The sequence below is a fragment of the Vidua macroura genome, chromosome 1, assembly GCF_024509145.1.
Source record: "Vidua macroura isolate BioBank_ID:100142 chromosome 1, ASM2450914v1, whole genome shotgun sequence".
NCBI lineage: Eukaryota > Metazoa > Chordata > Aves > Passeriformes > Viduidae > Vidua > Vidua macroura.
The window spans coordinates 93,186,091-93,213,171 of record NC_071571.1 but is presented as its reverse complement, the minus strand read 5'-3'; the positions used below and the strand labels follow the sequence as shown (position 1 = coordinate 93,213,171).

General features: G+C 36.4%; 1 protein-coding gene across 1 annotated transcript in view; it reads left to right on the top strand.

Annotated features, from left to right (window-relative positions):
- Positions 1-27,081, top strand: part of LOC128805918 (dynein axonemal heavy chain 5-like) — a 147,201-nt gene that overhangs the window by 65,433 nt on the left and 54,687 nt on the right. The window contains exons 46-59 of the mRNA XM_053974941.1: positions 884-1,101; positions 2,015-2,326; positions 7,398-7,487; positions 7,570-7,806; positions 8,311-8,478; positions 11,216-11,422; positions 12,650-12,979; positions 14,520-14,726; positions 14,805-15,047; positions 15,693-15,847; positions 17,542-18,206; positions 19,375-19,655; positions 20,028-20,243; positions 22,821-22,988. Of these exons, the coding sequence (XP_053830916.1) occupies positions 884-1,101; positions 2,015-2,326; positions 7,398-7,487; positions 7,570-7,806; positions 8,311-8,478; positions 11,216-11,422; positions 12,650-12,979; positions 14,520-14,726; positions 14,805-15,047; positions 15,693-15,847; positions 17,542-18,206; positions 19,375-19,655; positions 20,028-20,243; positions 22,821-22,988 (3,497 nt within the window). The remainder of the gene's footprint in view (positions 1-883; positions 1,102-2,014; positions 2,327-7,397; positions 7,488-7,569; positions 7,807-8,310; positions 8,479-11,215; positions 11,423-12,649; positions 12,980-14,519; positions 14,727-14,804; positions 15,048-15,692; positions 15,848-17,541; positions 18,207-19,374; positions 19,656-20,027; positions 20,244-22,820; positions 22,989-27,081) is intronic.

Below are 27,081 nucleotides of genomic sequence, written 5' to 3'. Positions count from 1 at the left end.
CCCCATATATAACATATGGCATGAGTAGTGATTTTTTGAGTCCTCAGATTGTTTCAGGGAACATCCAGCACCCTTTAGTTTTAGGGGAAATGTCACACAATTTGCATGGCACTGGATTAGGTTTATTATTTGGGTATGTGATTGTTCCATACTTTTGTTGAAGAAGTTTTCAAAGCCGACTAAGGATTATGGTATCCAGTTGCCTTTAGGGCTAATAGAAGTTATCTAGGTCCATTAAATGACTTTAGAAGTCTCAATTTGAATGTCCCATCTAATTTTGGACAGATTGTGGGCCTATTGAATGAAAACATAACCAAAGAAGATCAACAGTAGGCTCAATTTATTGTTGAAGACACAATTTATTTTTCTTAGATAACATGTATACACTGATGAATTAAGTATGGTTGCTCTAAATAGGTTTTATGAAAGAAAGATCTATTAAATACCAGCATGGGTGGATGCAGGTACATATTTGTGTACCTTTTGCATCAGAAAGATGCACTCTATTTTGTACATCACTAAAGATATGCATTCTCATTAGATACACTTAGAAATTTCTGGATTTTTTTGCCACCATTCATGTCAATGTCATTGCATGAGAACATCAAAAGACAGTTGTGTTGTCCCATTAAAAAAAATAAAAGAGTTGCCTGAGGGTGGATACAGACCCACAAAGGCTTGCTATCATAATAGAGAGACATTTATAGAGGCCTTTAAATAATAGTTTCAAATTCTGTTTCAATCAACATTAAGTGGAGTGAGAAACATCCCTTTGTATTGGCTTTTGATAAAAATAAAACAAGGATCGTTGATGCAATGCGTCATTAAACGGTAGCATGACACATTGACATTTCATTTTAAACCATGTTTATATTGTTTTAAGGTATGATGACTCTAGGTCCAACTGGTTCAGGAAAGACAAAATGCATTCATATTTTGATGAAAGCAATGACAGATTGTGGTGCTCCTCATAAAGAGATGAGAATGAACCCAAAGGCAATCACAGCTTCCCAGATGTTCGGTACCCTTGATGTTGCTACAAATGACTGGACAGATGGTATTTTCTCTACATTATGGAGAAAAACTTTAAAGGCAAAGAAGGTAATGGATATTGTGTCATGACAGACATTTAATACTGTTTCCATAAGGTGTCATTACCTGTCATTTAGCTGAAAGGTCTTCCATTATAAAATCAAATGGGAATACGCTGTGTTAATTTTGCTTTGTGTCTGATGAGCTCAATGTGCTCAAGAGTCAGATTTATACATATATCCTAGATAGCACTAGGATTCCCAAGCATTTGAGGTTCCAAAATTAATTTAGAAAAGATTTTAAGTGGTTTGCTTCCTTCTGTAAATAGTCCAAACACAAAAACAAGGTACATTCATGTTTTGATGTGAGGACAGAAAAGTCAGTTTTCTCCTGTCTGGTTTTAAGTAATTTCCACTTTATTTCACTAGTTCTATGAGAATGTAAAGCTTTGGTAATAAACTGATGTAGGCATTTCCCAATTCTCTTACCAAACCTGCAGATCATGTTTACCAAAATCATAATTACACTCACACCTGCTGAACAGCTACCCAGTTCTGGCTTGGAAAATGGGACACCTTACATGAAATACTTGGGCAACATCCCACAAAGACTGACTTAGTGCCTCTGTCTATGACTGCATTTAATGGGAAATGTTTTCGTCCATCTTGATGGATGCAGGGTTGGCTGATGTGCTTTTGCAGAAGAAAGATACAACTTTTTGCTCAGTACAGCACAAATTCATATTTGTTGCTATTTCTTAATATAATTTTTAGTGTGACACAAGATAACAAAAAAAAAAAAGAATTAAAATCAATGAGCAAATTACAAAAATTGCATTTTTATATTGCTTTTTTGCTGAGCACCAAATGTCATAATTGACATTATTTATATCTAAGAGTATATTTTCTGATATTACATAAATGTATGTTTTTGGTCAATGTAGGTGAAGTTGAATGTGTGTGTCTCTCAATTTTTTTTTAAGGGTGAGCACATCTGGATAGTTTTGGATGGACCTGTTGATGCAATATGGATTGAAAATCTGAACTCTGTTCTGGATGATAATAAGACCCTTACATTGGCCAATGGAGATCGCATTCCAATGTCCCCCAATTGCAAAATTATCTTTGAACCTCACAACATTGACAATGCTTCCCCTGCAACAGTTTCTCGTAATGGAATGGTCTTCATGAGTTCTTCAGTGTTAGATTGGAAGCCTATTTTAAGGGCTTGGCTGCAGACACTACCAGTCACATACTCCAGTGTCCTATGGAATTGCTTTAATGCTGTATTTCAGGTACTTAATTACTACTTCAGAAAAGTATTGCATTTTTTATTCTTTTTTTTTTTAAATGAAGCATTACTTCTTCCTAAGTGCTCTTTCAATTATTTACATTTCCTTTTTTTAATGTAATAAACTAAAGATGAAGGGTTAAAAAAGGAGAGAAAATTATCATTAATAAATGACTGAAGCTATAACAGATGAATAATCTGAATGTTTTGTTTTGTCTGCATATGATAGTTGGCAATGAATTGTTAAGCCTGTGATTATTTTATATTGCATGTTGGCAAAACAGATACTCTCTTTGCTTGTAATTTTAATACTGCAATTCTAGTTATTGTTAGGATACACAAAGGAAGTGGGTAAATGTCTTATTTTGTTTTAAATATAAAGAAGTCAATTCAGAAAGAAATTGAGCTAGTTTTACTCAGGTGCAACAGAAATGCATTTGATCCATTAGTTATTTTTATTATATAATTCAAATTAATCCAGGGTAGTTCTGTGGTCTCTGCTGCTCTGAAGCTCTGATTATAGTTCTGAAGATCTGACTATAGTTGTCTCATCTGATTTTATTATCCATGTTTCTGTTCCAATGGAAATTTTTGAAACTGCATAACTTTGATACATTGTTTGACTAAATTGTGTTCAATCAGTAGATCCAAAGCAAGAATCCTAAATGTTTTTCCCCCTCTGTTTGGCCTTACCTTACTGAATCATTAGAAAGGTTCCAGCAATATCATGGATGGTTGCACTCAATAGTGGGTATAAAAGCATAATCTCAGTAGTATACTTCCATCATATTGAAATATTTATTTTTGCTTTTATTTATTTATGATTTTAAAGAAAGAGTTATGTCTTTGCAACCTTTAAGTGTTGTTATCTTCTGATTTCCTCAATATCTGTAAAAAAAAATGCAACTTCCAACATACCTTGGTTTTCCATCAGCTTGCTCCTGCTTGTTTACTCATGTAATTGGTGTTGGATTTCACAGGGGTTTCCCCTGTAATATTTTTCATTGCTCTTGCATTTTAAAAATGCATTTTTAAATGAACTTTGAGTGACATTTCAGAAAGCTTTTTATAGATCATGGTAAAAGCAATGATTCATATAGGATTAGAATGCCCTGAATGTTAACAAATGTCTTCTAACATTCTACTTTTCATTTCAGTGCACATTTACTTCAAAACTAATGTTTAACAAGCTATTCATTTTGCTCTACCCCCAAAAACATAATGATATGACATAGTATTTACTGCAGAAGCAAGAGAAACAATTCTGATAATGAGTTTTAAAATATGCTTCCAAAGTAATGTATATGTGGGTCAATTTACTGCTTCTTTGCCACAATTCTATTTATATTTTATGCAACAACTTGCTCTGAAAACATAACAACAACACTTAAAATGCCCAAGCCTGAAGCAATAGTAATAAAGTCCAGAAAAATATGTATTTTATTAGATTAAGAAATGAAAATGCAGTGAAATATGAAGTTAGTTCACTGCTGAAGGAAGCATTTACAGCTATCAAAATGTAAATGAAAGCTGTCATGCTGGCAGTTTTCTTTCACTTTTAATGTGCTGTCTTTGCTTCTCAAATAATAGAGGCAATAAAAGTGATTTTACAGATGAGAGCAACACTACTTTTGTGTTCACATGGCTCTTTTTATAGTTATTATTTTCTGCCACATTAAAAAAAAAAGGATAAAAATCAAAAAGAAAATTTTTGAAAAAAGATTCATCAACAGTGGTAGTCAAATCCCAGATATAGACCTTGGTGGATTTAATGCTAGTATTACAAAAAACATGGATATAAACATCTTAAAAAGATCTGATTTTTCAAAGAACATGAAAATTAGAGTATAGATGGAAATGTAGTAACCAAGGAGACTCAGTCTTAAGTAGACATATAGAGACTTCCTGAATTTAATCTAAACTCAACTAAAATAGATATAAGACAAAAGCTGTAATAATTCCAATTTGCTTACAAAACACTCGTTATTTGTGCCGACCAAAATAGTATTTGTCACTGAAAGTCTTCATGTTGGATAAAGTAATTCTTAATAAAGGTGCAGCAGGTAGCAGTAATGGAGGAGGAAAAACCAGAGAATAATAGTTGTGAATCAGTGGAAAGAATGTATTTATTCTTTTAATGTATATTATAAATGGCGCTGTAAGTCACCATTTTTTAGGCACTAAAAAAATACAAATCAAAATACAAAAGAAAAAAAGTCCAAAACCAAAACCAGACCCCTAAACCCAACCTTATTTCAATTTTAGATGATCTTAGAATCCTTTCTATTTCCACAGGATTTTGTTTAGAACAGTGATTGAGGGGTTGGACTGTCTCCCTCCCTTTCCCAATTCTTTCTTCTTGGCAACATTTCCTGCTTCGCAGTAATTTCAAATAAACTCCCATCCCTATAAAAAGTCTCTCTTAAATTTAGAATCTGCACTGCCAATTCCTGCTCTGTGAATGATGCTGCTACCTGTAAGCAACAGAATTGCTTAGCTGATGGAAATAATTATCTGAGACAGTTTCAAAGAACTGAAATAATTAAAATAGTTACCCGAGTGGTGTTACTGAGATTATCTGCAAAGTGTGAAGCTCAAACCAGTGATGGATATTATGTGAATAACATAAGTTTCAGGATGTCCAGGTATTGTTTAAACAAAAAAAAAATGTAGTAGCAACTTCATTTTTAGATGTGACTAATTTTCTTCCTCCACAATAAATCTCACACTAATTCAATTTGTGTAAAGGCTGCTACTGTGCCTGCAGCATAGAGCTGAATATATAATCCAAAGAATTTCTTACCTTTAATATTTAAATGCTCATGTTAAAATTAATATTACAAGGATTAATAACTTTCTATTACTGAATTGTTCTTTTGCTTGTCTAAACTCTTTGAATATGTTACCAACTTCCTGTCCTGAGGAGTGTTCTGTAGTTCAGTGAGTTCTATAGTGATTGTACTTTGTGCAAAAGGATCATTCTTTCATATGAATTTCATATCATTCATCATATGAATTTTTAACATCTGACTTCATTTTTCAGCCTCCTTGTAAGGATTAGCAAATTGCTGATCCAAATTCTTAAAAATTTATGTGTATTTGTCATGACCCAACTCATTTTTCCAGTCTCCCTGTCCAAACAATTAATGCAAATTTCTGTGTTAATCCTGCATCCTTTTTTCAGCCATGTATTGTTTTAAAAATCGTAGTAGTAATAAAATACTAGCATATATGGAACTGATTTTTTTCCCCATAAACTCAAAGAAAAAGAAAACATTAAAAAACCCTTCATAAACTACAGAAATCTCATTGGAATCATAAGTACCATAAAACTAGTTCTGGTGAAAACTGGGCTCTTGATAGTACAGAATACGTTGACGCATGAAATATCTTTATTCTGTGTGTTTCAAATCAATTATTAAACCATTTACAGTGCCCTATGAGACATCTGGTCTATTTTACAGATGAAGAGGCTGAATCTCAGTGAGATTTAGCTCCAAATTCTAAAAGTCTTAGATTTGAATTTTGCACAGTGCTTGTGGGCACTCCCCTGTGGCACCCATAACACCCTCAGTTACTCAGCTGAGCATCCTATGTACCACTGGGGACAGACCAGGCATTTTTGAGGGAAAGCCACAAAAAGGCAGCACACAGAGGTGGAGGCACTTGTGCTAGTCAGCAAGAATTAACAAAAAAACCAACCTGATAGAGTGGGGGGCATCTCTGCCCATAGTGTGATGAAGGAAGTAGATGACCTCTAAGGTTCCTTACAACCCTACCTATTCCATAATTCTGTGTATGCCCACACTCAGATTGTCTTCTTAGACCACTTACCTATAAGCTCTACTCTAGATTAAGGTGCCTAAATGAGTTTTTGATCACACTATATATTTTTGTTGTGTGTGTGTTACCTGGTATTCTAGTGGGATGGAATTCGGGAGGTTGAGTAAAAATATTGATTTATTCTCTGTGACAATAAATATCAGCATAGGGCACTTGGAGAACTTCAGTGCAAAAATTAAACTGAGAAGTGAAACGAAGCTGGTGAGCATGTGGGTAAACAGCTCAGTGATTTTTTTTAAAGTATCTAAGTAAATTGTTTATATCTTTGGGTGACTGAATGTTTTCTTTGTCTTACCTTTCTCCCTGACAGGACATGACATCTATAAATGGAATTCCTCCAAAATTACTGTCTCCCATAGTATCCCTGTTATACTTCCACTTCCCAGAATGAGTGGGCGGTGTTGATTTCCAAAGATTAAGAGGGCAAATAGAACTCATAGGGAGAGTATTATATTACAGACTGTTGAATGAAGGTGGAAGTAGGTTATAATTTACATCACTCTGTACTATTGGATGGCAATTGATATTTTTAAATTTTGCACTGCAAATCTCAGAGAGGACTTTACATCAATTTGAAACTTTGCTCAAGATGTTGCAAAACACTTGGCAAAGACAGACATGGTAGCCAAACACTATGAAGAAACCTGAGGAAAGTCCAACTTCCATTAAAATAAATTCAAAAATTCTTTTTGGATCTTGCCGGGATTCTACAGGAAAATGAGATTATTGGTTTCAAGAGGGACTGGTACAGTATGGTGCAGTCAGAACAGATCAGACAGATAGAAATTTATTGTGTCAAGCTTGTGCATTATATATATATGTATATATATATATATATATGTATATATGTATCATCAGTGCTTTTATCTTCCTACTAAAAAAATATCAGTGGTAGATTACAATCTCTAGTGGAAAGCACAAATGGCAGGCAGATCCCTGAAGTAACCGAACAGCATTCTTCAAATTGCTCTTCAGGAATTTACTCTGTGCAGCTCATACGAGTAGCTCTGCTGACTCTAGTACATCAAAGTTATTTTTCTAATATGCTATTGTTAGGGAAAAAAAATCATGGTCAAAGTCTGAATATTTATAAGCCCAGAAATGGGGAAAGTTGTTGTTTGGAAATAAAATTTAGAATATATTTGAAAATAAGGAATTGATCTCATCTAAGAATAAATCATGCCATTGAAACTGGTAAAGAGAATCTTTAAATAATGTTTTTTTCTTCCCAGGATGTGATGGATTTTGTTTTCTCTGCTGTGACACCAAAAATGTCAATTTTAGAATGTATGTACATCAAGCAAGCTATTGACCTCCTGCAGGTAGATATGGCATCTGTTTTTCTCTTTGATTGTGTGATTTGTTCTAGGAGGGCAGTAGTTCTATATTGCATCCACTTTGCAGGGTTTGCTCTCTGGCCGAGATGAGAAGCAGCTCAGTGAGGAACATATTGCTCGCTTGTTTGTTTTTGCTGTGATGTGGTCAGCTGGAGCCCTCCTGGAGCCAGATGACAAGCTGAAAATGGAGCTGTTCCTACGGAAGAACTCTGCAGTGAAAGAGCTTCCAGCTGTGAATGGAGAGGAAACCATGTTTGAATTTGTTATCAACGCCTGTGGACAGTGGGAGCACTGGTCAAAGAAGGTTCGTATGCTGCAACACACTAAGCTTTCTTAATGGATACACAAGATGTATTTGGTAAGAGACATTTTATCTCCAACCTTACATAATTTGGTTAGGAAGATTAACCCTACCAAATTCTCAAGAGCTTCTTTTTTTGAATGATATTTTTCTTTTCCCCATAAATATCTTCAGCAAAGAACAGAAACGAGCATTCGAAATAGCTTTGGAAGTGAAGTGGAAGTGATCCTAACTCTGTACACTGTCTATCACCCTACTCTTTATGAAATTCCAGCAAAGAAAAGCTTTTATCAGGCACTGGAGGAATGAAAATATCCTGTTAGTCTAACACCCTTTTAGAAAAGCATGACAAGATACTGATTGATTACGAAAGGATACTTGGCTTTCAGGAAGAAAAGTTTTGCTGATGTAAATTTTACAAACTACATTTGATTTTGTGTTCTGATGCAAAGTGATTGTGTGGACAGGTATGAATTCTCAAACTTTTTGCATGTCTTTTTTATGCAGGTCCCTCAATATATTTATCCTAAAGATTCAGTACCAGAATATACTTCCATTCTAGTTCCAAACATAGACAGTGTCCGAACAGACTTTCTAATGGACACCATCATGAGGCAAGGAAAAGCTGTTTTGCTAATTGGGGAACAAGGAACAGCAAAAACTGTTATGATTAAGGTAAGTGGAACAAAAAAACATATGTAATATGTTAGTATGATAACATTGCAATAGTTGATATTGGCACAAATGTCAAGCTGAAGTTAAGGATAGTTTGATTTTTCTTCAGGGTACATACTAGCATTCTTGCTGAGGCATTTTGCCAGTACTCACATGGACTACAAGCAAAAAAACCCAAGTCTCTACACTTTAGTATAAAAGTTTCTTTTAAACTTTGCTAACCGTGGTCACAAGGTCAGATGATAAACCCTCTTTCCTATGCTTTCTTTTCTTTTAAGTAGTCTAACGGAAGATTTTGCTAAGAAAATGTTGATTCTTGGAGGATTTTTTATTTTCCTGTGCTTTGTCGGTGGTGCCATGTGTGAACTGATCTTTTGTACACCCTTGTTGCACAGCCTTTCTTCAAAAGCCAAACAGAAGAGATAAAAGGAACTTCCTTCTTTAGTACGAGTGGTTTTGAGAGGGTAAATTTACTGTTTATTATCTGCTCTAATAATTTCTTCACTGAAAAGGACATGTGCTTTCTCTAGAAGGAAATAATAGGATTGCTATTAACAAATACATGGTTTCTGTATTATAAAATGGTGCAGATTAATCATATGACACATAAAATGTAATAATTTAATACAGAACAGTCAATAATCAAAAGGCTGAACAAACGCGGGTGTCATACCAAACTTGGCACCCCTTATTTAAAAAAATGGAAGCACAATGTTTTTCAGTATGGTTTCTGCGTTTTTCAGGGGAATGTGTGGATTCTTTGATCAATGAGAGGTAGCTAAATAAAACTGATCTACTGTTGGGACAGCTGAATTGGTTATACAGGCATCTGTACCTCCACTGGAGGATTTGCAGAGGTCTTGAAATGGAAAATAGCTGAAAACCACTGGCCTAAATCGACCTTTGGCTTTCTTAAAATCTGGAGCCATTTTGTGTGCCCCGGCCATGTGCTCTCTGAGCCCTGACAGAGAGCGAGTTGTACCTGTGCCAGCAGCCATTAATGCTATTTTTTCAGCATAGCTGTCGATGCCAACAGGCATGCCGGTGTAATGTCAGCTTCTGTTCCTGGCACCAGCTGAGAACTATTTTAGCAGAGTGAAGAGGTGGGGTCTGGGTGGTGGTCTTGATATTCTGCATACTGGATTTTGTCCAGATACTGGCAACCTCCAGCCTTCAGCTGCCATTCCTGTCCCTAAAAATAATTGGAACTGATTCTTGGGAGTTGCTTACACTGACTCTATGCTACAGAGCAGAGTAGCAGATATTTGATCTCATGTAAGGTTAGGAGTGAGTGTTAACTACCTTCACAACCGTTCCCTGTCTGCTTTCATCTTCTGTAGAATTTTGTTTTACTACAACTTGTGGAAATTTCCAGATATAAACAGTTGATTGAATGAAAAAGCAAAAAGAGTCTTAATATAGAACACTTCAGGTAGTAATCTGAATTAATCTGAATAATCTTTAGTGTTGAGTAAAGCATTAGTATGAATCAGAACTTAAAATGGAATGTTAATTTAAGAACTTTATTCTCTGTACTATTAATTCACACATTACAATTGGAGTCCTGAGGAGAGGTCTGAGCACTGACCTGAACCAACCCTTCAGCTGTGAAGAGTACACACCAAAGACAGGACTGTTGCATCTACATTGCATGTGTGGATTGTCATTTATGTGAGGTCTGAAAAAAAACCTCTTTCTGGAGGGCACCTTTTCTTAAACTGCTATCACTGTATCAACAAAATGAACAACATTCATCAAAATATTTTGAGGGGATCTAGCTGTATCTTCCTTTCTGTTGTCACACAGAGTGTATGTCTCACTGGAGTTCTTAGAGCACTTCATCAGCAAGGATATAGATTTATGTTTCTGAGGTACCAAAATGGGAACATTTCTAGTCAACCCTCTTATACAGATAAGAATTTACTTGCTGAAGAATCAAATCTTAAAAAAGAAATTATGTTGGAAATTATTGAATTTTTAGTGGTATTTCTAAGCTCCAGGACTTCTCCTGAGCAAAATATATCCTATGCTCAATCTCTCTCTCTCTCTCTCTCTCTCTCCATATATATATATATATATATATATATATATATATATATATCCCATTATCCCTAGGTGTGACTCTAGTGTTATATATTTTTATTATAAAACCTCACTAAACATGAAAAGTGGAACTTTGTTGCTTTGGGGCATCCTCACCAGCTGCGGAAATTGTACATATTCATAAAATTGAAGGATTACTTTCTTTATTAAGAGAAGATATCTATCAGTAAATGTGATGTAGCTGGGTTTAATTTTACACTGTCATTCCTTTACACTGCTTTTGTTTTAAGAGTTTTGGTTTTGTAGTGTACACATGAAAATGGATTTGGTTTTTCTCTTGTTTCTTGCAGTCTGCTGTAATAGATCATCACTAACAGCTTAAATTTAGAAAAACCCTGACAATTGCTAATGCAAACTTTATTTGCATCTCGAGTTGGCATACTTGTTGTAATACTGAAGTCTATTAAGAGCTTATAAATTTTAATACTTAAAAATTTTATGCAAAACACTAACTGACAATTTGTTTATATTTCAAGTTGCAGATGATGTATCTATCTTAAATAAACTGTGTTTCTAGACTTTGAAGTTAATAGCAGGACTGAGTTTTTTGCAGGGCTGCTGAGCGTCTGTGTCTCCTTTTGTTTTAATTCACCTGGAGTTACTGATGTGCTTTTAAAAGTGGTTTATCTTGCAGAATTACACAAGCAAGTATGATCCGGATGTTCATGTGACCAAATGCCTAAACTTTTCCTCTGCAACTCTGCCACATATGTTCCAAAGGAGCATAGAAAGGTACATAGGCAAAAGAATGGGCGCTACATATGGTCCTCCAGCAGGGAAGAAGATGACTGTCTTTATTGATGACATCAACATGCCTCTGATTAATGAATGGGGTGATCAGGTAAAAGGAAAATATTAACATTTGGTGGTCTTACCATTGTTGCTGAAAAAATGAGATAGGTTAGAAAAAAGGTATCATAATATGGATTAGAACAAATATGTTTATTAAACCAATTTCCCCAAGCCAGTTTTTGACATGACTAATAAGTTGTCAGTCCCAAAAGATCAAAGACAGTGTCAAGCCACTTGGTGCAATCACTGTAGTACTTAAGCCTTTTGTTTTGGTTGCATACAAAGATACTAGGATTTCAAAAGTACCAGTCCTGAGAACCAGTCTGGGAAAGGAAGCATGCAAATCCAAGAAACACTCAGAGTATTTTCTTTGATCTGCTCTTGACTTTAAATTGCAGTTGCTATTATGTGAAATCTAAGCTGGTGGTGAGTCTAAAAGAACAAGACTTATGAAGAAACTGGGGTTGTTGAGCCTTGAGTAAAGAAAGCTCAGAGGAGATCTTATAGGTCTCTGCACTACCTGAAAGGAGATTGTAGTGAGGTCAATGCTGACAGTACAGGGGGAAATGGCTTTGAGTTGTACCAGGGGAGGTTTAGATGGGACATTAGGGGAAAATTTCTTCACCAAAATGGTTGTTGAGCCCTTGAACAGATTGCCCAGGGAAGTGGTGGAGTCACCACCACTGGAGGAGGTGGTGGAGGTATTTAAGAGAGATGTAGATGTGGCACCTGGGGGCATGGCTTAGTGGTGGATTTGGCAGTACCAGTTTAATGGTTGGACTTAATAATAAAAAGATCCTTTCCAACCTAAACAATTCTATGATCACAGTTAACATTAAAGACTAGCAAGCTGTCTTGAGGTATTGATGAAAGAATACTTATAGACCTATACTTTGAAAATATGACTTAAATTAAAAAAAAAAAAGTCTGCTGAGAAGAAGCAATTTCCCTGCTTCCAGTACAGCTCTGTACTCAATGCCTCTGTGCAAGTGGACGTGTGACTACACATTGTGCTAAATTAACTGTACTTTGTCACTGTCTAAGCACCTGTGTCAATCTGAAGATATAGTCTGGATTGAAAATTGAAAGTTCTGTCTTCAGAAGTTGAAATTATCCAAATTCAGTTGAATGTCTGACTTCATGTCCACAACTATTTAGCACATGAAACTTACATGCAGCCAATGCATCTGAGTGCTTGTTTGCCACATTACATGTTGACAATCCTAAAACACTTAACTCCTCCATTCTTTTTTTTTTTGTTTCCGGCTATATTTAGATCACCAATGAGATTGTAAGACAGCTGATGGAACAGAAAGGTTTCTACAGTTTAGAGAAGCCAGGGGAATTCATGAATGTGGTTGACATCCAGTTTGTAGCTGCTATGATTCACCCTGGGGGGGGTCGGAACGACATCCCCCAGCGCCTGAAACGCCAGTTCACCATCTTCAACTGCACACTGCCTTCTGCTTCCTCTATTGATAAGATATTTCAAACAATAGCTGAAGGCTATTTCTGTGAACAACGACATTTCCCCACAGAAGTATGTAAACTGGCTTCAGCATTAGTATCTACAAGTCGAAAGGTTTGGCAAATGACAAAAGCAAAGGTAAAATTACGTCTATTAAGCCCTTGAAACATCTTTTGTACTGTACCTTTTGTACTGTCACGTGTGTTCATAGTTCATATTGTGAAGCTGTGAAATGTGGCTGTAACTGCTGGCTGATGCCTCTGTTCTGAACTAGATGCTCTCAGCACCAAGTTACTGATGAAAATCCTAATGACATGCAGTGTTTTCTGTAGCTGATATAAGCATCACATTATATACATATAATATGGTAAGCATATCTGATAGGAAGATTGAGAGATCTTCCAGCTGAGAAAATGTTGAGACCGCAAGGAACCAGAAATCAAAAATTAGATAGGAATCTTCCATAAAAGCTGTTTTGGATTGTGAGAAGCCTTGAAGATCTGAATTTTAGGAAAAAAGTCAAATTTGGCAGAGAGGGTATCAGTTAGAAACAAATAAAATCTGATATTTAGTAATTTATAAATATTAACCTTTTCCATTTCAAACAGACTGTTAAAAACATTTGACTGCAATTTCTGGGCAAATTTTGCTTTGAGAGAGACAAAAAATATTAGGTATAGAATGAAATTTGAAAAGAACAAAACTACAGCATAGAAAAATGTGTCAAATTTGTTCTTCTTCTGAGAAAAGTGAAGGAGAGTGGTGGAAAGATAGGGATTTGTTAAATTCCTGTCCGGAAAAGGTTGGTCAGAATTTCACAAACAACTCACTGTAGATGTATACTTGGTTTATACACAGAGAAATAGAGGAAATTCTAGTGAAACTATTGACTCATCACTATTGACCAATATATTCAACAGAACTGGTGCTTATTACTACTAATTAACTTCCTTTCCTAGAGCAAATGTAGCTTTTGCTAGGTTGCAAATATTTTCCCAAATACTGTTTTCTCAAACAGTAATTTTTCCCTTCCCTTCCCTTCCCTTCCCTTCCCTTCCCTTCCCTTCCCTTCCCTTCCCTTCCCTTCCCTTCCCTTCCCTTCCCTTCCCTTCCCTTCCCTTCCCTTCCCTTCCCTTCCCTTCCCTTCCCTTCCCTTCCCTTCCCTTCCCTTCCCTTCCCTTCCCTTCCCTTCCCTTCCCTTCCCTTCCCTTCCCTTCCCTTCCCTTCCCTTCCCTTCCCTTCCCTTCCCTTCCCTTCCCTTCCCCTCATGAACATTTCCTCAGATGTTCTTGGAAAGGACAAAAGAGAATAGCAGACATGATCTGGAAGAAAGGGCAGGAGCAACACCACAGAATAGGCAATATTGACATTTTTACTGTGGTCTTCAGTGCCATCACTAACTTACCTGTCTTGGCTACCCTTCAATGCATGTTCCTGGGACTCGAAACATTGAAAAAAACTCAGATGAAATCAATGTGAAATTAAAGAGCTGGTCATTGCTACTGTTGTTTCTTCATTTTATGGTTGCTTCTTAACACCAAGCATGTATTTCTGCTTTAACACAAGACTGAAGTTTGTGAAAATATCTACATTCACTTTCACTTAATAATAAGTAGAAAATATTTCCATTTAGCAGTTATTTGAGTATAGCTTATTAGCTTATGACATTATTTTGTAGATGTTGCCAACTCCAGCAAAATTTCATTACATCTTCAATTTACGAGACCTCAGTCGTATTTGGCAAGGAATACTTACAGTTACTTCTGATGTCTGCCAGAGCATCAGTGTTTTGGTAGCCTTATTCCAGCATGAGTGCAGACGTGCTATTGCAGACAGGTTCATCAGCCAAAGTGATAAAGACTGGTTTGAAGATATGATGAGGAAGGTAAGCAAATAGTATTTTAGTATTTGCCACAGAAAGAGGCCAGTGACATATTTCATTACTAAAGCAATATTGTTTTAGATTATTTCTGAGGAACATGGTCAAGATATGTTTGGAGATAAATGCATGGAATTATACTTTGTGGATTTCTTGCGTGATGTCCCGGAGACTGCTGGAGATGAGCCTGATGATGCGGAGTTGAAGGCTCCTAAAATTTATGAGCCTATCCCATCTTTGGATTACTTGGCTGAAAGATTACAGATGTTCATGCAACAGTACAATGAAACTGTCAGAGGATCAAAGATGGATTTAGTATTTTTCAAGGTACTAATGCTTGTAATTGTATTAATACAGAAAGTGCAGGTCTTTTGCACTTAGTGCACTTAGTCTTGTATGTTTCTATCACATTATTTTGGAGATGGCTCAGAACAACTAGGTTGTTTATACAGTGCATGTGAATGACTGTGAATGTCATCTTGCTTTCCTGAAAGTCATGTCCTTGTCAAAGGTCTTGATGCACAATGCTTTCTTCAAATTTAGTTTGGGTGGCTTGATAGAATAACTAGAGCAGTTGAAAAAGAAATGCCTATAGTGCACTTGTATTTTAATTTTGTCAGTCTATTTAGAAAGCTTGTAAATAGGTCAGCTAAAACGCTGGAGGAGTCCTTTCTGTTTTTCCTTCTGTCCCCTGAGGGGCATGCCCTCAGCTCTGCTGATGACAAACTGTGCATATGACATTGCTTCATACAAGCTTGATATAAGAACATTTCTCTTGGGCTAGCCCTACTGCCCATTGAAGTCAGGGGGAAATCTCCTGTTGATTTTGAGAAGTACAGAACTGACTCTTTGGCATAGGTTCCTGAGAAGCCGTCTAGCTGTTGGGAAGCAGTTGCTTGAAGACATGCTTCTAGTTGATTATACAATGCATCATTTTTGCATCTCTTCATCCCCTTTTCTCTCAATACACAGGATGCAATCATCCATTTGATTAAAATATCACGGATTATTCGTACTCCACAAGGAAATGCATTGTTGGTGGGTGTAGGTGGATCTGGAAAGCAGAGTCTGACAAAACTATCATCATACATTGCTGGATACGAGAGCTTTCAGATTACTTTAACAAGGTAACACAATGCAGTGTACATGGACATATACTCCTTAATTTACCATAGAAATGAACTCCTCACAATCAGCTTAAAGAAATGCAAACCTCTCAAACATTTTATCCCTCATTATAAACTACATTTTTGGTCTTATATAGCCAAACTGCATTATGACAATTTCTGTTAATGTCTTAATATTTTGTAGTGCTGGAATTCTGTAATTTATAGAATTTTGAAGTGAAAGGGAGTAGCTACTGCCTTCCTTCTTTGTATCTTTTGACATGGGGTTTACAGAGCTAAGCAATAAAGATCAGCAGAGTATATTCTCCTTTGCAAACTATTTAAAATGCTGAGGAATATTTAGAGAGACATATCAGGTCTATGAATAATGCTATGAGACTTCTGATAAAAGGAAAGATAAAGAAAGACATATCACAATCTCTTCCTGTGTCCCAGAAGCAGAAGAAAGGAACACTGAGAACAAAAAAAGGAAAGAAAAAACCCAAAGTGATAGAACAGAATCCCTAGATTTCCAAGATTAGTAAAACAAATATTAATAGTGGCAATGAATATGGAGGGAGGAAGAATGAAATTAGCAGTGAAGAGTTGATGCTGGGTCATGTTTTGTCTCTAAGTATCACTTCCCATAACTGGTGTTAGGTTATTAGATCAGATACACTGCTATTCTGACTCAGTAGAGAAATTCTTATGTTCCTATCAGAATAACGCAAATCACTGTAATAACTGTAGCTGACACATACAAACTGAAGAGCTGGATTGTTTTCCAAGCTCTGCAGTGCTTGCTTTAGGGGTATTTATAGAGCATAAATAAGATGGAGCTGAAAGAGAATTGGGACACTTCCTGTGTGCTACATCTAATATGTGAAGAATGGGTCATGTTTGTATTGCATAAATTACTTATGACTTTGAAGAGATTCTTGGAAATAAGAGACTGATTACAAATAAAAGAGGTTAGTAATTTCAGCTTTAGTTGGCTTGGGACAAAATCTGCCATTTTATTAACCTTACTTTATATCATTTTATATTGCACAATCTGAAATGTGTAGTTGAATTTGTGTGGACTTACCTGAATCTTACTTACTGCACCACCTATAAGACACATAACAACAGAACCAGTCATGGTCTCGATTTGTGGAAGAGCTGATCAACCCAAGTGAAAATGTTCAAACATAATTTCTGTGGCTTGATTTTAGTTAAACCATATACACAATAAATCCCTCAGTTTAATTCTCTTTTGTCTCTTAATGATTTCCTTTAACCTGCTCTCAATATCTTCAGAAGATAATCCAGCTGTATTTAGGTAATGGTTACAGGTATCATAACCTACTTGACAACTTAATCCAGCCGTATTAACATATTTCTAATAAAGAATTTACATCTGCAAACCATGGGGATACAAAACAGCATCATAATTGCCTTAGATATAGTATTGCTCTCACCATACTTTTTCCCAGCACATTATTTTGTTAACTTTACCTCATTTCACATGATTTATATTACTGATCATTCACTTTGGGAAAATGTTTTTGAAAAAGAAACCTAAAAAATGTAACCAGGAGCTACGGTATTTCTTATCTAGATTTCTTATCTAGATTTTTTTTTCTTGCCTTAAGGAAGCTGGTCCAGATGATACATATCTCCTAAGGTGATCTGTAATTCTTGTTCTCTCTTTCCTTAACCCTTTTCTATTCCAGAACATATGCCACCAACAACCTTTTGGATGATCTGAAAATGTTGTACTGCACTGCTGGTCAAAAAGGAGAGGGTGTTGTCTTTATATTCACGGACAATGAAGTCAGAGATGAATCTTTTCTTGAGTACATAAATAATGTTTTGGCTTCAGGTGAAGTCTCAAATCTTTTTGCACGGGATGAAATAAGTGAAATCACACAAGACCTGATTCCAGCAATGAAGAAGGAGTACCCAAGGCTTAGTCCCACTGGTGAAAATCTTTATAATTACTTTCTTGCTCGAGTTCGGAATAACCTGCATGTGGTTCTTTGTTTTTCTCCTGTTGGGGAAAAATTCAGAACTCGTGCACTCAAATTTCCAGGTCTTATTTCAGGCTGTACCATAGACTGGTTCCAGCATTGGCCTAAAGATGCTCTTGTAGCAGTTGCACAGCATTTTTTAGCTTCTTACCATCTTGAATGCACAGATGAAGTGAAACAGAATGTTGTTAGCACCATGGGAACAATTCAAGATATTGTAGCTGAAAAATGTGTTGAATACTTTGAACGATATAGGAGACGAACTTTTGTCACACCAAAATCTTACTTGTCCTTCATTGGAGGCTACAAAACTATTTACAAAGAGAAGATTGATAGTCTTGGAAGTTTGTCTGAACGCATGAGAACAGGTACTGTAAAAGCTTCTTGATTTTTGTTTCTTTCTTTTTTTTTAATTTTTAAAGGGTGAGAAGAATCCGATGTAAAAGCATGGATTTAGATTGTGAGCTCATGTTCATTTGGAAGCAGACTCATATATTTTCAGCTGCATTGTGTGTGATTGCAAAACATGCAGAGGTTTTGTTTCCATGAACTTTATGAATGTGCAGATTCAAGAGGAGTTTTGGAAATAGTATTAGTTAGCAGTTAAAATACTTGAAACTCCTGCTTTGACTTGTATGTATGCTGAGGAACTAATGAGATCCTACTTTTCACATGTAAGCATGCCATGAGTAAATCTGAGAAAAGGTAATTAAGTGCTCATATTCAGTCCCTCTGAAGAATTTTTTAAAGAAACAGGTATATTCCAAAGGTATAATTTTAAAAACATTGCTCTGCACAAGGTCAGACATGGTAAACCCTTAAAGAGTCTCCTAAACTGAATGCTATTTGGAAGTGAATGTGAACTTAAATTGCAGACCTGCCCTATGTACACATAAGTCCAAAGGTAAAAAGTGGCTGGCTGTCTGGAAGAACAAAGGTGGGGTTTTTTGAGCTAGAAAATATATATGATGCATTTACATTTAGAGACATGCATTTATATATGAGGATGTTTATACTTAAGAGATTTTCTCATAATTTGTTCAAATTATTGGAGCATTGTATTGCTCAAGAATCTGTAGGTTTTTACCCTCATCTCATCTGTATCTTCATGTAATGTTGAATTTAGAAGCTCAGCCTACTCTCCTTGTGTCTTCACTTTCATTGCCAGGTTCCTCCTCTTTGTTTTGTACAGAGTACAGCCTGGTACTTTTCATGTTCTCACAGATTTCAGAGATTTCACACACAATTCTTAAGAGTGTCATTTGCCATACTAATGTTTTTGAGCATGTGTTTAATGTTTAGTCTCCTTCTCATGTATAAGAATATAAATAAGTGATCAAGTGACAGATTCTGACTGCTTTTATGCATTAAAAAAAAAAAATTCCCCTGCTGAATTTTGGTGTTAAATCAATGAGATTACTCACTGGTGTTCCTAAATATGAATCTGAGTTATTTATTTTAAATATCCACATTGCTTCACTAAGGTTACTTTCTCATAGGTCTTCCTGTTGCTAAAATGGAATTTGTCCACCACAGGTCTTGCAAAACTGATGGAAGCTGAGGTTTCTGTAAATCAGCTCTCCAAAGAGTTGGTTATGAAGGAGAAAGATTTGGCTATAGCTTCAAAAAAAGCTGATGAAGTTTTATTGGAAGTGACTATGAAAGCCCATGCTGCAGAAAAAGTTAAAATGCAGGTGCAAACAGTAAAAGACAAGGCTCAGGCTATTGTGGATGACATTGCCATTGATAAAGCAGCAGCAGAAGAGAAGCTTGAAGCTGCAAGACCTGCACTGGAAGAAGCCAAGGCAGCCCTGCAGGTCAGAAGCAAATATATTCTGAGCATGCATGTAGTTAATGATTATTATGTGTAATAATATGGCTTGTGTTTCTAACTTGGTGGGGGGCGGGGGGGAAGAGGGTCAAAAGAATAGCACTGACCTGTAAATCCTTGTAGAAAAAGCCCTGAAAACTGAAGAGGGGCAGAGGTAAGATGGGCAGTACTCTACTGTCAGGTAATAAAGCAGTCATAGAGTGGGACTACCTTTAGGGACTTTCTGCAGTCATGCTTTTGAGTGACCTGCAAACCTGCAGCAACTGCATTACATGTACAGTCCTCCCAAAAGAACATAATTCTTTGCAATCAAGTGACTGCTTAAATAAATGGACTATTTCCTTTTATAATTTTTCAGACAATAAAACCTTCTGACATTGCAACTGTTCGCAAACTGGGTAAACCTCCTCACCTGATAATGCGGATCATGGACTGTGTACTGCTTTTATTCCAGAGGAAAATAGACTCAGTGACACTAGATCATGAACACCCAGGTGTGAAGCCATCATGGACTGAGGCTCAGAAGCTAATGAATAATTCAGGATTTCTTAGTATGTTACTTACTTTTCAGAAGGTAAGTAATTAATAGGGGCACTACTGCTTCAATAACCATCTTCAGAGTTCACATGTAAGTGTCTTCTACCATCAAAGGAAGTTTAAAACAGTTTTGTCTATCATAGTTGTAGATACTTTGTTCTATTCTTTATTTTCATGGTTCATTATCTCAGTAATTTTTCTCCTGAGTCATGCAGTGACTTCTAGCAGACAGAAGTATCCCAAGCACTAGACCAAATCTTGAGAAGCTTAATGTTATCTTATTCAGGCAGCTCCTGCTTCTGAGTAGGAATTTGCCTTAAAAGGGCCTACCCTTGGCTTTTTAATGGCTCAGCTTCTCCAGTGCTACCAGGCCTGTTTACCTGTAAGGCATTCGACAATTCTGTCTCCAATTTGCTAGGGAGCTAGCAGAAAATAAGAAAAAAATGAGCAGGAAAGGTAATGATATGATTATGGAACTTTTAGGGTTCTTTCACGAGAAAAATAGTGAAATGGGGAATAATCTTGTTATCAACTGTAAGAAAAATAAAAGTGAACAGGTTTTTATTTCTGTCAGGACAGAAACTTTTGCAGCAAGGTTCACTGAACTGTGAGACAAAGGAAGATTCTTTATAGGGAAGAGAAGAAAGATGTCACAGGTAGCTGGACCAGAAAAAGACCTAGGGTAGAATATGAAATGGCACAATCGTAGCCCAACTTTATAATCCAGGAGACCAAGCAGATTTCAGCAAAACCAGGCTAGAAAAGGTTGAAGAACATACTTTCATTTGTATACTAATGTTTTAATCTACTTAGCTGTGCATTTTGCTGATGCCTTTTCTAAACTGCTGGAGTGTTTTTGTTGTGAAGATCATTCTCACTATCCCCAGGAGCCATTTCTCCCAGAGAGCCATATTGTGGAAACTTGCACTGTCTCTGTAGACAGTTTTTTTCCTGGGGCTGTCAGTCTGGTCACTTTTCCAAGTGCTATCTCCACTAAACAGAAAGAGGAAATTAGTTTTAAGATAGCAAGGACTAATTATGCCCTCCCTCCTTACTCAAGTTTCTGTCTAATGAGACTTCCAGAGTTTTATTAATAGTGCAGGTATTCCTGCTGGTAGTTGGCAGCACATTTAACTCAGAGAAGTCAGAACAACGTCTCTGGGACTGAATTCTTGCAGGAAGGGATACTGGTGAACGTGGGGCAGAATACTGGACTACTTCAATCCCTGATGAGGTCCTTCATGTGCTGTCTTTTACTCATTTTGAGTATATATGATGAGAAAGCTCATTGTGTCTCAGTAGACCACACAGCTTACTTGTTTGTGAGATTTTTGTTATTTCCTAGTATTTTTTAGGCAATGAAAATTAGTGGATGAAAAGTTCATTGAGTTCAAAATTAATTACTTAAAAGGAAAAGCATGACATTTTCCAAGCTTTTGAACAGAGATTTAGGCCAATGCTGATTGATCTTTGCTCCACCTTTGCCAGTTTGTTAGCTCATTATTTTTAGTAGGAGAATAAAAAAGTCAAAATTTTTGTCCAGAACTATTTTACATATTAGCAAACAATCATAGTGAAAACATCACCATGCCTGATCTTGGGAGCAATATAGTGAATGTCTTTTTTATTAGAGTAGCTAAAGGAACAGTAGCTAAAGGTAAGTACAAGGCAGTCCTTTCTGCTGTGCAGAAAAACAAGAAAAGGGTAAAAAGCTTGACGGTATGAATGGTGGATGATTTTTAGATGCATTAAAAGAAAGGCATTAATACATTGCCAAAAAAAAAGGGAAGATTCTTAATATATCTATTGTTAAGCAGTCATTTTTAGCCTGTATAAGCTCTTCTACTTTCTACCTTGCTTGAGGAGATAAATTCCATTTTCTTCTGACACTTACATAATTATAGATTAACAACCATCATCAAAGATCTGGCTTTTCATATTCTTAGCAGATTGTGAAAGGGGGGAAAAACCTGGGATTAGAATAGCAGCTGAAAGAAATTTCTTTCACAGTCAAGGAAAAGGGTTAGCTTCAGTGAAGTTAAGACAGTGCCTTGCAGTGTCACCCTTTTCCTTCTGAAACCTGCATGTTTGGTTCCTTTAGCTGTGTTCACACCAGTGCCTGTCTGATGCCACGGTGAGATTGTTTATGGAACAAGACTAGAAGAAAATTAATCAGTAGTTTTCTGACTTACATTTCTGTCATAACAGTTTCCAAATTAAATCACTGAGTGTTGGTGAGGGTATTAAAGATGGGGCAAAGACATCTGGTTGAGGGGGAAAGGGAAGAAGGTGCAGTGTTGTGGAAGCAATAACTTAGAACAGCTTAAATTGTCATGGAGCTACGAGCACTAGGAATATCTTTAAAGCTTAAGTGTCAAATAGGGATATTAAATGCCAACTCAAGTCAATCTTGCAATGGAAGTAGGAGTTATTTTCACGGGTACACAAAACCTACTAATCTGTCCTTTACAAGAGTGAAAGGCGACAGCGTTGCTTTATTGGTTTATTCTGTAAGAAGTGATACCCCATGGTTTTAAAAAGAAAAATGTTTCTGTGAAGCAGACTTTATTCAAAAACCCATTTTAAAAAATAACTTTTCCTTTCCATTGACTAGGACTCAATTACAGAAGAAACTGTGGAGCTTTTAGAGCCTTATTTGGATATGGAGGATTATAATCTTGAGACTGCTAAAAAAGTGTGTGGAAATGTAGCAGGTCTTTGCTCGTGGACACAAGCAATGGCTTACTTCTACAGTATTAATAAAGAAGTTCTTCCTCTTAAGGTATTTCATAGTGATAATTTTATATTTTTGAGAGATGAATATAGTCAAGTGGAAAAAATGTCATGTTATTTTGGCTAAAAGAGATCCTTGTTTCTTCACACCCAATTGTTAAGTCAAGCACACAGAGATTTAATATGTCCTGGCGACTTTTTCCCCTTGCACACAACTACCCTGTGGTAGAGCTGTAACTTATGTGAACACAGTAAGCATTCAGTTGGTTCTTTATGGAGCCTGTCATGGGAGATAATGATACCTTCTCTGCCCTCAGAGTGGGTGCCAGGCACTGTGGCTTCAAGAAAACTCCTCCGTCCTACTGGCCCAGGAAGGAACCTACTTACTGTGGTCATTATAGAATCTGGGAGAGGAGAGGAGAGTTCAGTTTCTGTTGGCACAGAAACATTCTTTAAGGAATTTAGCTGGAATTCATCTCCCTAAAAAATCTTGGAGTTTCAAACTACTACATGCAAGTGTACATGTGTGTCACCATAGGACACAAGGAAAAACGACACACCACAGCTATGGTCATGATGAAGAGACTAATTTATTTCCTCTGACTCCAATCATTTATAGTTCTCCAAAGGTGCCAGTGGATTGGAGGGTGAACGTGCCAGCTCTCCAATGACACTGGACAAACTACCTGTACATCAAATTTCTCCGCCTCTATGAAGGAATGCAAAACAATAGGTTGTTTACAGAAAGTTGTGTGAGAAAGTTTTCTACAAGAATGTAAACTCAGAAGGCTTTAGAAAATCTTAAAAAATCAGGGCGACACATGTGTAATAAAGAAAGTAGTTGTGAGATATAGAATTCTGTTGAAACATTGAACTGAAGTAGAAAGGGATCAGCCGCTGTTGTGTGAATTCCTGCAGATAGCTTTATTGTCTTGGAAATGTTCCATTTGTGAGCACATTGAAAATAAGGGTCTTTGCATATTTATATAATGATTTATAGTCATTGCTCCTACAGTGAGTTTTATGGCTCTTTTCTGAAGAAATGCATCCAATCCGTTATGTTTCCACTGCACTCGTGTTTGGTTTCTTATTGAATAAGCCACTGTATCAATGGTACAGTCAAAACTCTCGGCACAGTCTTTTAGTATACCTAGACAGATCTGAATCAAACATGTTAAAAGCTTTTTTTTTTTTATTCAAGTAACTCAAGAGAATGCTGTATTTTTGTGATATATAGCTAGCTATTTCCTTTTCAAATAATGGGATGTTCACTAATGAAAACAGAATTTGAAATGTTACTATTGAGAGCTATAAAAGAGAGCGAGACCTGGGGGAAATAGTGGCTTTATATGCAAATGCAACCCTGAAAGCTGAAAACATGCTCTTGTAGTTTTTATTTGAATATATATGATTTAGCATTATGTATAAATTTAGCTTTGTGTTCAAGTACTTGCATTCTTGTCACACTGCAGCTCATAAAAAATGAAACATATATATCTTGGCAAAGTGGTGCCTATTGTCAGGTACAGCAACAGTCACAAATATTTTAAAAACTGAAGATGACAGAGGGAGGGAAGAAATGCTTAAAGTATGCAGGAGATATTGCAGGAAGCAGTGTAGTGATGCTAAGAAAATAATTGAAAATAAATGTACAATTAAACTGCATAAAGTACTAGCCCAGGCTAATCCATCCAGTGCTAAAAGCAGGTTTACTGAATGAATTAATCAGGCTGCTTTATCCTAACTGCTGTTCTAGGATATAAATCCTCTTCAACACCTGCAAAATCGATTCAATATATTTTTACATTGCATTTTAAGTGAGACTCATTGCCTCATTTATCTTAACAATGACAACCTGTGAAAACTAATTAATAGTGACTTATATTTTAGTGTGCAAAATTATTTATATAAATATATATATTAGTGTGCAAAAACTTATACATTATTAACTTATATATTTAGTATGCAAAAACGATATATATATCTATATAATGATATATGATATATTGTAGTGTGCAAAAACTTATATTTTATACTTATATATTTAGTGTGAAAATTACCTAATTCCTAGGAATGGATACTGGCAGTCTTTAGGTAAGTGACCTGCAGCCCAAGGATCATTAGTTAGACTTTCCTGTAAACCTTCAGCACAAGGATGAGCTGTTCCTCCCCAGATTGATACCTAGTAAACCAGCCTGCTGCAGTAACCTGAGAATTTTGAAGCACCATCTGCTCCTTATCCATTATTTGAAGAATATAAGAGCAGAATGGAGAAGCCCTGACTTTTGCTGTGATACTGTTCGCCTCCAATTAAAAAAATGTGTATAGGAGTATAATTTCCCATAGGAATGTCTGCAGTGACTTTAATTAAGTTCTCCTTAGGCTGTTGTAGTGATCAAGGGAAGTTTGTTTACAGTTTATAAATTCTGTTTGATATTGAGGATTCTCCCTGTCACACTCAGTTTTAAGTATGAGATTTTATTGCCTTTTCTACCTTCATTTGTCTCCATGCTGAACTAAAAACTACAGCAGACAATGAAAGGAATGAAAGCACCTGAAGAAGAGGTAATAGTCAAGGAGTGTTGAAATTTGATAGTTGTCCATTTAAATAAGGGTGTCCTTGACAAGGGTGTCCTGCCATACTGGGCAGGAAAACAAGCATGCAAGTCTGCATTCAAGGCCCACAGTAACTGTGGAAAAAAAGTATATATTTTGGGGGGTGAAGGGGAGGATTAGATCACCTAACAAAACAGAGTGAGGTCAGGACATGTAATTGAACAGAAAATATGGAAAGTCTTTCCCTAGGTAGTACAGATAGCGTAAAGCAGATAAGAGATATGATTTCTGTGCCTTTCAAAGGTTATTTTAATCCCGAAAAATGGCCACTGATAGCAAAGAAAGTGAGGCCAAGGTTTTATTAATGTTACTCCTGCATGGATCTATTTGCATGTGTACATAGGTATATACGTATGTGCAGGTATATATCAATTTTTTAAAATTTGTATTGGTGAGGTAAGAGCTCACCAATGGTTTGGAATGGCTGCAAAACCTGTGTATGTCTTTGCCTTTTTTACAATCTTTCCCTAAGTAATGGTGGATACAAATGTATCATGATATTGAGTCTCTGAGAAAGTTGATCCAAAACCAATGAAGTGTCTATAGGAAAAATCTGCAGTAATCTGGGACAGGAGCAGTTTTGAGACAGCATGTCCATGAAGAGTCTTCAGTCATGTTCCCAGAACAGGACTGAAACAAAAGGCAAAGATGAGCACTTAGCTCATCTTAGCACATCCCCAGGTCAGGAACAGAGTGACAGAGTCCAAGAAGCTTTCTGGCCTAGTCCAGCAGCAGTGAGTGCTCAGTGGACTGTAAGAACAGTGGACTTTGAAAGCTGAAATTCCTTAATAAGAGAAGTGCTAGGAAAGCTCCAAATCATCCTTACTTGTAGTGAACTCTTGTTTTGGATGCTTTTTTTTCCCTAATGGGATTCTCCATTTCCTCCATTTACTGAGCAGCAGTTGCTCTTCAGAGTGATTTGGGGTTGATCTGGGCATTCCATTCAAGAACAGGAATAGCATTAAATGGTGTGAGGCTTCTTTCTGTTGGAGGAGTAATTTTTATTGAACTGCTTCCTTGGATCAGGGTCAGATATACTTGGTGCTTTGCAAAACTGAGTTTGCAATGAATCAGCAAGAAACTTAGTGTCTATGTCAATACAAATAAATTAAATAGTACTAGTGAATTTTTCTAGGCACTGGAAAGTGATCATTTACACTGGTAAATTTTTAGAATGATCCCTAGTGTGATTTGGTCTTTGCCAAACAACATTTTTCAGTAGTCTCTGGGCACTTTTCAGGTTCTAGCCTCGTCCAAGAGCCATTCCCACAAGGCTGCCAACATGTAGTCATAGTGTTTTAGAGGGTGAGAGAGCTTAATGTGAGTTTTTTTTATGCTGGTCAACCTCAGTGCCAGAGAAAGTTCCTGGGCATGCTTCATTTAAGAGTACCGCTGTGATTGTAGTTATGTTTATTTCTTCTGGTTTTGTGTGGAATGCAAAAATGTTAAGAGGGGCAGGATCATCTCACTACCTGCTATGAAGTCCTCTCTGAGGGCAGCTTGGAAAAAGGCAAAACAGCTGCTAA